Source organism: Hydra viridissima, unplaced genomic scaffold (assembly GCF_058129835.1).
Source record: "Hydra viridissima isolate aposymbiotic clone 2 unplaced genomic scaffold, HvirCarnegie_v1 scaffold_14, whole genome shotgun sequence".
In the NCBI taxonomy this organism is placed as follows: Eukaryota; Metazoa; Cnidaria; class Hydrozoa; order Anthoathecata; family Hydridae; genus Hydra; species Hydra viridissima.
This window is the reverse complement of record NW_028324313.1, coordinates 90075-103401: the sequence shown is the minus strand read 5'-3', so window position 1 is coordinate 103401 and position 13327 is coordinate 90075. Positions and strand designations below refer to the sequence as shown.

The window sequence follows — 13327 nt, the reverse complement described above, 5'->3', positions numbered from 1 at the left end:
CGTAATAAAGATGTTGTAACCGAATTTTTGTAAAATACACCGAAAAAAGTTTACAAATCGATTTCTTATCAATCCTCCCTAGAAGCAAATGGTCTGTTTCTTTCAGATTAGCTCAATCTACACATTTTACGCTTTTATCATTAAGTTTGATCCTATTATTTGATTAAGTCCTCATATTTGACGAAGACTTGAACTGATTGACGGCCATTGTTCAATAACATAAAAAAATTTAATACCAATTAAAAATCAAATAACAGCAGAGTTAATCTTAATGCAAGAGAGTTTATATACTTTAAACCTTTGAAAGTGAAAGTTCAACAACTAAAACACGGTCACACCGATGGCAGATCTCAGATTGGTTCGTCGCAGATATCGTTTGGTAACTTTTCATTGAACAAAACCAATTCAAATTTTTTACTGATTTGATACTGGTTTTTGTTTTATTTTTCTTGATTTTTATGGTTTGCTGTTGCACGATTCAGTCTTTTTAATTAAGCGTTGAAGTTAAAGCTTCAATTCTAAAATCATTAACGTGCTGGATTAAACAACTTCAAGAAAAACTTTGGAAACAAAAACTGCTTTTCTCCATCAACCAGCTGTTCTAATAAAGATCGCAGAAAAGAATATTTTCAGTAAGGAAAATGGAAAAAATAGAGCACGAAATGAATCGGTACGTCGTCAATTTTTGGTTTACTTCTGTCACTTGTTCTATAACAGTTTAAGTTTCTTAGTTTTAAAAACTGATAAAATAAAGCAGAATGAAGCCAGAGTTCTTAAACAACAACAAGTTTTCTAACTGAATATCAGAACATAAACATGATAAATTTTATACCAGAAACTTGCTATCAGAAAACTGTTTCAGAGAAAGCGTCATTAAATTTATTTAGGCTTCATTAAATTTATTAAAGATTATGAAATGTTACTCAACTCATCTGATTGGGTAATAGCATTCCCAAAAATGCTGTCAGCAAAGGATTTAATACCAGAATAAATTATCATAAGTTGCATATTCAAAATGTTTAGTGTAAACGTTTCAGTAAACAATTGATGAACCATTAAGTTTCATCAACAAACATAAAAAAGGAAGTTTTAAAAATTTTCGTCTCCGCTAAATTATTTTCGCAATAGCAAAATATTGAACGATGTTATTTAGCGTATTGCTATAGCTGAAAGGAGGAAACATTTAAGTCTGGCAATAAAGTTTTTTACTAAAAGCAAATAGAGTTCAAATAAATTTAAAACCGATAAAATCATTGCACATTGATTAATCAAGGTCGTTCCTTCTTTGCCTTGCGACAAGGATTTTGCTATTTTAAAAAGAAAACTTAAAAAAAGAAACAGATCCAATATACATCAACGAATTGCTTAACAAATAAATTATTCTTCAAAAGGTCAAAGGTTTGAAGTATTTACGATTGAAACTAATGACGTTCAAGACAGCAAGAACTGCTTGTATAACAAAGACCTAAAAACTGTTTTAAACGTTTCTCAGTTTTATTAAACAACCCATAGAAGAATGAGCCCAGTATTGCTGAATGTAAATCACTTTGTGTAGGCTCTTTTAACAAGTGCATTTCTACTTAAAAACAATTCAATGAAATCAATTGAATAACAGGTTAATCAAATGGGGCGTAAGTCCATTTTTTTGCCGAAATTCAGTTTTTGTTACTTTTGAATTTCATAGTGCAAATGGCAAAAGTATAACTTTGTTAACATGTAAACCCCTGGACGAAGGTCGGAAAAGATTGAAAATTAGCAAAACAGAAGAGATATAGCCACAGAGATATTCATCACTGAAAAAAAAATCTATTATAGCTTGCAGGCAGAACAACAAAATGTGTTAAGCAAGGCAAGCTTTGCATCCCGGGAACTGTAGGTGAGCTCAGTTGGCATTAAACTAGCCCTTTTTTTATAGATCAGGATCATAACTATTGTTTGCAATGAGTTTCAACCAATCATCAATTTTAACTTGGACTGTTAAGCATGGAACAATATTTCTTTAAAAATGGATGTTTGAAAACTGAAACATGTGGAGACTTTAGACAAATTTTAAGCAATAAAGAAATAATTCAATCGTAAACTTAACTAGTTAACATGATCTTCACACAGTGGGAGAGGAAAAAGTGCTAAATAATGTAAAATTGCGAAGAAACTTGAAAACTTTATAGAAATCAAGACAATATAAATATTTTCTTAATAATTAAAAAATTTAAACAATGTTCAATGTTGAATTTGGAAACATGATAACAGAGAGCACAAAAAAAGTTGATTAGAAATATGTTTGGTATGAAACTAAATGTAAAAGTTTATGCTGAATATTGTCTGTACAAAATAAAAGCAAAATAGTTTTACTCTCTTACACAAAATGAAAATGTCATTTAAGTGTGCTATCACATGCAACAAACCCAACCAATTCCTAAATTAAACGTTGGTGAAGTGTTAAATGCTTGACGAATTCAGCACTACAACTTAACATTTGTTTGAAATGATCAAACATTTTTTGATGCTTGTTCATCAAAAAACAGAAACTTTATTGTTTTGTGTTTTTTGAAAAATCTAATGGAAATCAGTGTTAAGCTCAAAGCTGTCAAACATTTTTTCCAATCATGTATCACTGTTTATAACCTACCGATCAAGAATTTAGACTTATAACCATTCCTTCTCCTCTGGATTATTGCATACTATTTTGCAGTGCTTTAAGCAGTACAAAAAGTAGGAGAAGCTTGGTTTCTTAATGACAACCAAAAAAATGGCTGAACAGGTTCCAAAATAAAAAAACCCCTTTCTAATGACAGTTTAGAATATTACAAATGACTCTCAAGGAAAGATTGAAGTACAAAATGCACGTTCTGCAGAGCATGACTTTATGGAAAAAATAGCTGGTATGCAAAAAGAATGGCTTTCTTTGAGGTAGCAGTTGATGCGAAAGACTTCTATGCCAGTGCCCTTGACAGTGTTTAGAGAATAATGCAGAATGACGTTGATGAGTTTAAAGAAAAGGAACCGTTTGTTTAAATTTAACAAAAATATTCTACTCGGCTTTTTTTTTTTATTTTCGCTATCAAAGAATGTTCTACATTCATTTCTTTAAATGATGTTTTTACATTTATGTACTAAAAAAAACATTAACATCAAAAGCATTCAAATGAACTTTCGTCCCAAACGGCTCATACATTTACAGCGTCTCTGCCGAACTGGAGGTAGGGCGGTATCGGTAAGTGAGTTCCGATGTTAAGTAGAGTCGTTTGATTCAACTACTTTGTTTATATCATAGACTTCTTTAATTGCATAAAAACTCATTAACCAAATCTAATTAATGTAATTAAGCATTTTAGAATAGAAAGAGCTAAAAGAATCTGCAGCTTGGTTTGAATCGATGACACTTAAAACCACGATTGAAACTTCTCTTAACATTTTGTAACATTTTTGCGTCACCCAGTATGCATTAAACACATTTTGACATCAGACAACATGGATGGTAGTTTTTACTTTTTTAAAAGCGCACGTTTGAATGGATGACATATTAGTTTTTAAAATGTTACAAATAAATCCGATCCCGGGGAGAGTCGACGCTTATCATTTAACGAAGACGAAGTTGTGAAAATATTAGGAGTGTTCTAGAAATTTAAGTTATCATTTTTATAAGTCTATCCAAATCCACTTAATTCGCATCCATTAAATTATCGAAATCAAAATTTTGTCACAAATAAGTTTTTCTGCAAAAATGTGTCGTTTTTGAAAAACCTCTCACATTTTAAACTGTTATAAATATAGTTTAAAAAATAAAAGAAAATATTTGTAATGCGACAGTCTTTGTCCCATTTTCAAAATACGCCTTTAAATTATGCTTCAAAGTGCGTGTTGGACTTCAAAACTGTCTTTTAAGTTATTGCTTTGTTAATCATTCTTCAAAATAATTCCACAAGTCCTAATTTAAGCAGATCTAAATCATGCAGGCACTGCTGCATTATTCAGAATTGCTTAAGTTTCTTTTAAAAGTGTGGCTTTTGGATAGATTTTTAGCATTTTTTTTTTTGTTCTTAAAGTTCAGAGTCCCCGTAAGTCAAACCACTTTAAGTCAAATTAAAAAACTTATTGTCGGATATGGAAAAATGCATTCTATAAAAAGGAAACTTACTGGGATGGCAGTTTTTTTTCAGCGACTAAGGAGGTGTCGGAAATATCTGATATCAAACGACTTATTTCTCTTCTATAAATCCTCTTATTAGCCGTTCTATAACTGGTTTATTAGCCGTGAAAATAGTTTGCTGACAAATTTAAGGACGTTTTACTGAAAATTATCATAACCAATGACGGACTTCTATTTCGTAGAACGGCTTTGAAAGAAGAAGTTGTCATGGAGAACGAGTTCGACGATATAATGGGTAATAAAATATTTCTTATATTTACCATTTAAGAAAGATTTTCGATTTTCTAAATAAACCTTCTCTCTTAGTTGAAAAATTTCCACGAGATATATTTACAACACTTGCTGATTTGCTGACATATGATTGGAAAAACTTTGCTCGATGTCTTTCGGTTGATGACTCAGCTATAGAAAATGTAAAAAAAAAGTTTAAAACTACGAGAGAACAAACTTTGCAAATACTAAATCAATGGCGTAAGAATAATTCATCAAAAAAATGGCAAGATGTGAAAAGAGGATTACTTTTGTGCGAGCGTAAAGATTTGATTAGTGAATGCGAACGAAGTAGGTATTTTGAGCTTCATAGTTTTACTGCCGTCTTCTCATGCCGAAGTTGTCCGGCTGCCCCTGAATATTTATTAGAGATAAGAAAAACAAAACACAAAATATAAAAAAAATGTTAAAACTCTGCAGACCGTTAAAATATTTTTTACCTAAAACGAACATTTTTAAAAAGGACAAACTTTTCTTTATTTATTTAGTTTATTTATGTCACAAATCTTTCAGGCCTTTTATCAGCAAAAAAATTTAGCAATTTTGCGGATTAAATTCACACTTGAATTAAGTTCAAAAAAAGGTTCATTTATAGCATTATTATATTTAATTATTTAGTTTACAATATTAATAATTTAAAAATATGAAATAAAAACTAAATGCGACAGGACTCCAAAAGTTCGCTGTCTCAAATTTTTTGCAGCCAACCTACATTGCCCGTTTTTAGCCTACCACCCTCCCCCTAAGGGTTTTACTACATAAACTTCTAATGTAAAAAATTTTTTTTCAACGTTAGGAGTTTATGCAGTAACACCCTTTGAATGTTTTCAAATACTTTTTTTGAATACTGATTTCGTTTTCGAAAGAATTGTAGTTTTTTGCGATATTCTCAAATCAAATTTCAAAATATTCCTCTGGGAGTACTTTACATGTAAAATGCTTTTTCTAGAAAAAACTGTAATAGTTTTAAATAGCGTTAACAACTGGAATTGCTTGAAAATTAAACCTATAGACAAATTGCTTCATCATAGTAATAGCAAGCGTAGTAAAAGTTATATTAAGCAGTTTGTGCTAATTTTTTAAAATAGAAATCGCATGTTTAATTGTCTTTAAAGTCTTGGATAAATTTTATTATGTTTTAACAATCAAAAACAAGTCAATAGCGAAATGCCGTTCAAAATTAACTTTCTAAACATTCCTCAAAAAAGTCACCATGCTATTAAAAATGAAAAGTTTTTGTATTTTAGAGTTAATATCCCGACATTCCGTTTTCGGTATCCTACCGCCGACAAAGGCCTTCTTTTCACGTGACGATGAACTTAATCAAATTCATGAATGCGTGTGCCAAACAAACAATACAGGTAAATCAATCACGGTTTTAACTGGAATGTCTGGAATAGGAAAAACTCAGCTCGCTAGAAAATATGCAGAAATTCACCACGACTATTTTGAAAGAGCTGTGTGGATCGATGCAGCATTTGACAAAATACAAGTTTCAATGACTAATCTCTGTCACCAACTAGGATTAAGCGTAAAAGTTTCTCAAGGCGATCCGTTCGATATTGAAATAATTTGTAGAAAAATACATCAGTATTTTGAAAGAGAAAAAACGCTTTACATCTTCGACAACGTCGACAATGAGAGTGTGAAGAATTTTGAAAGATACGTATCAAATAAAAAAAATTCATTTACTTTGGTAACATCGCAATGGAAATCATGGTCTACCGATGTTAATCAAGTGCAAATTCATTCTTTCTCGCCTCAAGATGCGTTACTTTTCGCAAAAAGAAACATTAAACAAGTATTAGCAAACAACGACGAAAAACTAAAACAAATAATAAATGTGCTTCGATATCATCCATTCGCCATTAATCAAGCCATTCGCTATATAAACAACAATAGCGTTTCATTGCAGGAATATTTATATCTTTTTCAATCATATCCTTTCGAATTGCTCGAGGAAGGTATTCCCACTGAAGTGGAAACAAAGTCTACAATAAAATCAATTAACATAGTATTAAAAAAATTAGAAACGTTGAATGATAAGTCACTAGAACTGTTAAACCATTTATCGTATTGCGACGGTAAACACATGAAAAAAAAGTTTATTCACGATATTTCAAAACACCTGAAAATAAACGAAGAACTTTTTATAAATCGAGCAATAAGATTATTAGTTAGTTTCTCGTTGCTTGATCATTTCGACAATGACAATGACAAATACACGATGCACGAAATGACACAGTTAGCGTGTAAATGTTATCAAAAACACAACGAAATAACAGAAATATGCAACGCAAACATCGTCGATTTTCTAAACTTACAGTTCAAAGAGGTAAAGGTACACGTTGAATATGGGAAGCACTTCTATAACCATTTCATCAACATGTTTCGAATTAGCAAACTAAAAATGTGTGAAGTATTCCATAAAAAGAGTTGGAGCATCCAAAGATTCTTATCAAACAAAGGTTTTTTTCAAGAAGCTATAAACATCCTCAATGCCATTCAAAATTATAACACAACATCTTACGGAGATAAAAATAAAATAACTTTAGATACAAAAAGTAATATAGCAAACTGTTTGAGTCGAATGGGAAAATATAATGAAGCTTTAGAAATTTATTGTCAAGTTTATAAAATACGAAAGGATAATTTCAGGATCAATCATCCATCAACATTGGATACAAAAAGTAATATAGCAAACTGTTTGAGTCAAATGGGAAAGAATAAAGAAGCTTTAGAAATTTATTGTCAAGTTTATAAAATACAAAAGGTTATTTTAAGGATCAACCATCCATCAATATTGAATACAAAAAATAATATAGCAAACTGTTTGTGTCGAATGGGAAGATATAATGAAGCTTTAGAAACTTATTATCAAGTTGATAAAATACAAACGGATACTTTAGGTATCAATCATCCATCAACATTGCGTGCAATAAATAATATAGGAAAGTGTTTGAGTGATATGGGAAAATATAATGAAGCTTTAGAAACTTATTATCAAGTTGATAAAATACAAACGGATATTTTAGGTATCACTCATCCATCAACATTGGCTACAAAAAATAATATAGCAAACTGTTTGATTCGAATGGGAAAATACAATGAAGCTTTAGAAATTTGTTATCAAGTTGATAAAATACGAACGGATGTTTTAGGTATCAATCATCCATCAACATTGGATACAAAAAATAATATAGCAAACTGTTTGAGTGATATGGGAAAATATAATGAAGCTTTAGAAATTTATTATCAAGTTGATAAAATACAAACCGATATTTTAGGTATCAATCATCCATCATCATTGGATACAAAAAATAATATAGGAACTTCTTTCATTCGAATGGGAAAATACAAAGAAGCTTTAGAAATTTGTTATCAAGTTGATAAAATACGAACGGATGTTTTAGGTATCAATCATCCATCAACATTAAATACAAAAAGTAATATAGCAACCTGTTCAAGTCGAATGGGAAAATATAATGAAGCTTTAGAAATTTGTTATCAAGTTGATAAAATACGAACGGATGTTTTAGGTATCAATCATCCATCAACATTGGATACAAAAAATAATATAGCAAACTGTTTGAGTGATATGGGAAAATATAATGAAGCTTTAGAAATTTATTATCAAGTTGATAAAATACAAACCGATATTTTAGGTATCAATCATCCATCATCATTGGATACAAAGAATAATATAGGAACTTCTTTCATTCGAATGGGAAAATACAATGAAGCTTTAGAAATTTGTTATCAAGTTGATAAAATACGAACGGATGTTTTAGGTATCAATCATCCATCAACATTAAATACAAAAAGTAATATAGCAACCTGTTCAAGTCGAATGGGAAGATATAATGAAGCTTTAGAAATTTATTATCAAGTTGATAAAATACGAACGGATGTTTTAGGTATCAATCATCCATCAACATTGGATACAAAAAATAATATAGCAAACTGTTTGAGTGATATGGGAAAATATAATGAAGCTTTAGAAATTTATTATCAAGTTGATAAAATACAAACCGATATTTTAGGTATCAACCATCCATCATCATTGGATACAAAAAATAATATAGGAACTTCTTTCATTCGAATGGGAAAATACAAAGAAGCTTTAGAAATTTGTTATCAAGTTGATAAAATACGAACGGATGTTTTAGGTATCAATCATCCATCAACATTAAATACAAAAAGTAATATAGCAACCTGTTCAAGTCGAATGGGAAAATATAATGAAGCTTTAGAAATTTGTTATCAAGTTGATAAAATACGAACGGATGTTTTAGGTATCAATCATCCATCAACATTGGATACAAAAAATAATATAGCAAACTGTTTGAGTGATATGGGAAAATATAATGAAGCTTTAGAAATTTATTATCAAGTTGATAAAATACAAACCGATATTTTAGGTATCAATCATCCATCATCATTGGATACAAAGAATAATATAGGAACTTCTTTCATTCGAATGGGAAAATACAATGAAGCTTTAGAAATTTGTTATCAAGTTGATAAAATACGAACGGATGTTTTAGGTATCAATCATCCATCAACATTAAATACAAAAAGTAATATAGCAACCTGTTCAAGTCGAATGGGAAGATATAATGAAGCTTTAGAAATTTATTATCAAGTTGATAAAATACGAACGGATGTTTTAGGTATCAATCATCCATCAACATTGGATACAAAAAATAATATAGCAAACTGTTTGAGTGATATGGGAAAATATAATGAAGCTTTAGAAATTTATTATCAAGTTGATAAAATACAAACCGATATTTTAGGTATCAATCATCCATCATCATTGGATACAAAAAATAATATAGGAACTTCTTTCATTCGAATGGGAAAATACAAAGAAGCTTTAGAAATTTGTTATCAAGTTGATAAAATACGAACGGATGTTTTAGGTATCAATCATCCATCAACATTAAATACAAAAAGTAATATAGCAACCTGTTCAAGTCGAATGGGAAGATATAATGAAGCTTTAGAAATTTATTATCAAGTTGATAAGATACAAACGGATATTTTAGGTATCAATCATCCATCAACATTGGATACAAAAAATAATATAGCAAACTGTTTATATGGAATAGGAAAAAATAATGAAGCTTTAGAAATTTATTATCAAGTTGATAAAATACGAGAGGAGATTTTAGGTATCAATCATCCATCATTATTATATACAAAAAACAACATAGCAACCTGTTTGGGTCGAATGGGAAAATATAATGAAGCTTTAGAAATTTGTTATCAAGTTGATAATATTCAAACGGATATTTTAGGTATCAATCATCCATCAACATTGGATACAAAAAATAATATAGCAACCTCTTTGAGTGATATGGGAAAATATAATGAAGCTTTAGAAATTTATTTTGAAGTTGATAAAATACGAAAGGATATTTTAGGTACCAATCATCCATCAACATTTGATACAACAAATAATATAGCAACCTGTTTGAGTCGAATGGGAAAATATAATGAAGCTTTAGAAACTTATTATCAAGTTGATAAAATAAAAACGAATATTTTATGTATCAATCATCCATCAACATTAAATACGAAAAATAATATAGCAAACTGTTTGAGTGATATGGGAAAATATAATGAAGCTTTAGAAATTTATTATCAAGTTGATAAAATACAAACCGATATTTTAGGTATCAATCATCCATCATCATTGGATACAAAAAATAATATAGGAACTTCTTTCATTCGAATGGGAAAATACAAAGAAGCTTTAGAAATTTGTTATCAAGTTGATAAAATACGAACGGATGTTTTAGGTATCAATCATCCATCAACATTAAATACAAAAAGTAATATAGCAACCTGTTCAAGTCGAATGGGAAGATATAATGAAGCTTTAGAAATATATTATCAAGTTGATAAGATACAAACGGATATTTTAGGTATCAATCATCAATCAACATTGGATACAAAAAATAATATAGCAAACTGTTTGAGTGATATGGGAAAATATAATGAAGCTTTAGAAATATATTATCAAGTTGATAAAATAGGAGAGGAGATTATAGGTATCAATCATCCATCATCATTGGATACAAAGAATAATATAGGAACTTGTTTCATTCGAATGGGAAAATACAAAGAAGCTTTAGAAATTTGTTATCAAGTTGATAAAATACGAACGGATGTTTTAGGTATCAATCATCCATCAACATTAAATACAAAAAGTAATATAGCAACCTGTTCAAGTCGAATGGGAAGATATAATGAAGCTTTAGAAATTTATTATCAAGTTGATAAGATACAAACGGATATTTTAGGTATCAATCATCCATCAACATTGGATACAAAAAATAATATAGCAAACTGTTTATATGGAATAGGAAAAAATAATGAAGCTTTAGAAATTTATTATCAAGTTGATAAAATACGAGAGGAGATTTTAGGTATCAATCATCCATCATTATTATATACAAAAAACAACATAGCAACCTGTTTGGGTCGAATGGGAAAATATAATGAAGCTTTAGAAATTTGTTATCAAGTTGATAATATTCAAACGGATATTTTAGGTATCAATCATCCATCAACATTGGATACAAAAAATAATATAGCAACCTCTTTGAGTGATATGGGAAAATATAATGAAGCTTTAGAAATTTATTTTGAAGTTGATAAAATACGAAAGGATATTTTAGGTACCAATCATCCATCAACATTTGATACAACAAATAATATAGCAACCTGTTTGAGTCGAATGGGAAAATATAATGAAGCTTTAGAAACTTATTATCAAGTTGATAAAATAAAAACGAATATTTTATGTATCAATCATCCATCAACATTAAATACGAAAAATAATATAGCAACCTGTTTGAGTCGAATGGGAAAATATAATGAAGCTTTAGTAGTTTTTTATCAAGTTGATAAAATACGAACGGATATTTTAGGTATCAACCATCCATCAACATTAAATACAAAAAATAATATAGCAACCTGTTTGAATCGAATGGGAAAATATAATGAAGCTTTAGAAATTTTTTATCAAGTTGATAAAATACGAACGGATGTTTTAGGTATCAATCATCCATCAACATTAAAAACAAAAAATAATATAGCAACCTGTTTGAGTCGAATGGGAAAATATAATGAAGCCTTAGAAATTTATTATCAATTTGATAAAATACAAACGGATACTTTAGGTATCACTCATCCATCAACATTGGATACAAAAAATAATTTAGCAACCTGTTTGAGTCGAATGGGAAAATATAAAGAAGCTTTAGAAATTTTTTATCAAGTTGATAAAATACGAACGGATATTTTTAGTATCAATCATCCATCAACATTAAATACAAAAAATAATATAGCAACCTGTTTGAGTCGAATGGGAAAATATAAAGAAGCTTTAGAAATTTTTTATCAAGTTGATAAAATACGAACGGATATTTTTAGTATCAATCATCCATCAACATTAAATACAAAAAATAATATAGCAACCTGTTTGAGTCGAATGGGAAAATATAAAGAAGCTTTAGAATTTTTTTATCAAGTTGATAAAAAACGAATAAAAATTTTAGGTATCAATCATCCATTAACATTGGATACAAAATTTAATATTTCAACCTGTTTGAGTCGAATGGGAAAATATAGTGAAGCCTTAGAAATTTATTTTCAAGTTGATAAATTAGAAACGGATAATTTAGGTATCAATCATCCATCAACATTGGATCCCAAAAAGTAATATAGAAATTTGTTTGAAACGGAGAGAAGAGATGGGAAACTGGCGTTTTTAGATAATCATTCTCCTATATGCCGATCAATATTACTTTATTATATATTTGTATGTAAATAGATTTATATGATTTTTATTTTTTTTTTTATCGGAAGTTTTTTATCCAATATACGATAAAAAAGTTTGAAGATGATGGAAGTTGTTAATAAAAAAAATATGAATTGGTATTTAGTTTATGAATGAAGTTTGTAATTCAATGAAAAGTTTTTCAAATGGGTTTTAAGAATAAGTTAATAATAATAAATTTTTTACAGCTTGAATAATAGAAAATTAAAATAGAAACGTGAAGTTTCAGATGAATAACCTTGGGACAGGTTTTACAAAAATTTCAGATGAAGTTTGATATAAGAGTGAAATAAAAAACCAAAAGTTCTTTAGTTTTTTATGACATTGTTTAAACATTAAATTTTTTATTTAGTTAGTAATTAAAATGTCATAATAATTATTATTTTCCTCATGATTAAGCTTGACGTTAAATAAGAATGTGGCTAGCAAAATAATTGCTTATTTTTTGCAGAGAAAAATGCGTGCAAAAAATGTACACGCCACGTTAAAATCAAATCAGATTATTATCATTTTACAAAAGATTCAAACATATCCACATCCGTACACACAAAATCATTCTAAACCCAATACCCTTTGCGAAAGCCTTTTAACTAGAAAATGAGAAAAAAATATATATTCCAAAAAAAAAAGATAATCACACTATTTGGGTCACTCACACCATTTGGGTCGCAAGTTTCGCTTTAATAAAGAAAATTTCATATGAATCAAAGAGGTTATACATTACATATTATATAAAGACTTCCTCAAAAAGTATTCCACAAAAACACAAGCGCTTACCCGAGCAGCCTGTATCGTTAGGCCAACGTTGTTTTGCGGTAGTTGACGCCACCCTGTGTGATTTGCTGTTGAGCCGACCGCGTTTCGCTTTAATTGGCACAACTGCATTCGATTTGCTGTTGGGCCAACCATATTTTGCATTAGTTAGGGCAACTACGTTAAATATGCTGTTGGGCCAATCATATTTTGCGTTAGTTGGCGCAGCTGTGTTAGATTTGCAGTTGGGACAACTGGATCTTACGATAGTTAGTGCAGCTGCATTACTTATGTTGACATAT

At 29.4% G+C, this 13327-nt stretch overlaps 1 protein-coding gene across 2 annotated transcripts; it reads left to right on the top strand.

Annotated features, from left to right (window-relative positions):
* Positions 1 to 297: 297 nt before the first annotated feature.
* Positions 298 to 12327, top strand: LOC149878638 (uncharacterized). Of its 2 annotated transcripts, XM_090071653.1 has the most exons (4): positions 298 to 670; positions 4333 to 4385; positions 4457 to 4711; positions 5668 to 12327. In XM_090071653.1, exons 1-4 carry the CDS (start codon positions 642 to 644, stop codon positions 12153 to 12155), a joined length of 6825 nt encoding a protein of 2274 aa, XP_089927779.1. In that variant the 5' UTR covers positions 298 to 641; the 3' UTR covers positions 12156 to 12327. The 2 variants fall into 2 exon arrangements, with proteins under 2 accessions (XP_089927779.1, XP_089927780.1); XM_090071654.1 differs by lacking the exons at positions 4333 to 4385; positions 4457 to 4711.
* The last annotated feature ends 1000 nt before the right edge of the window (positions 12328 to 13327 follow it).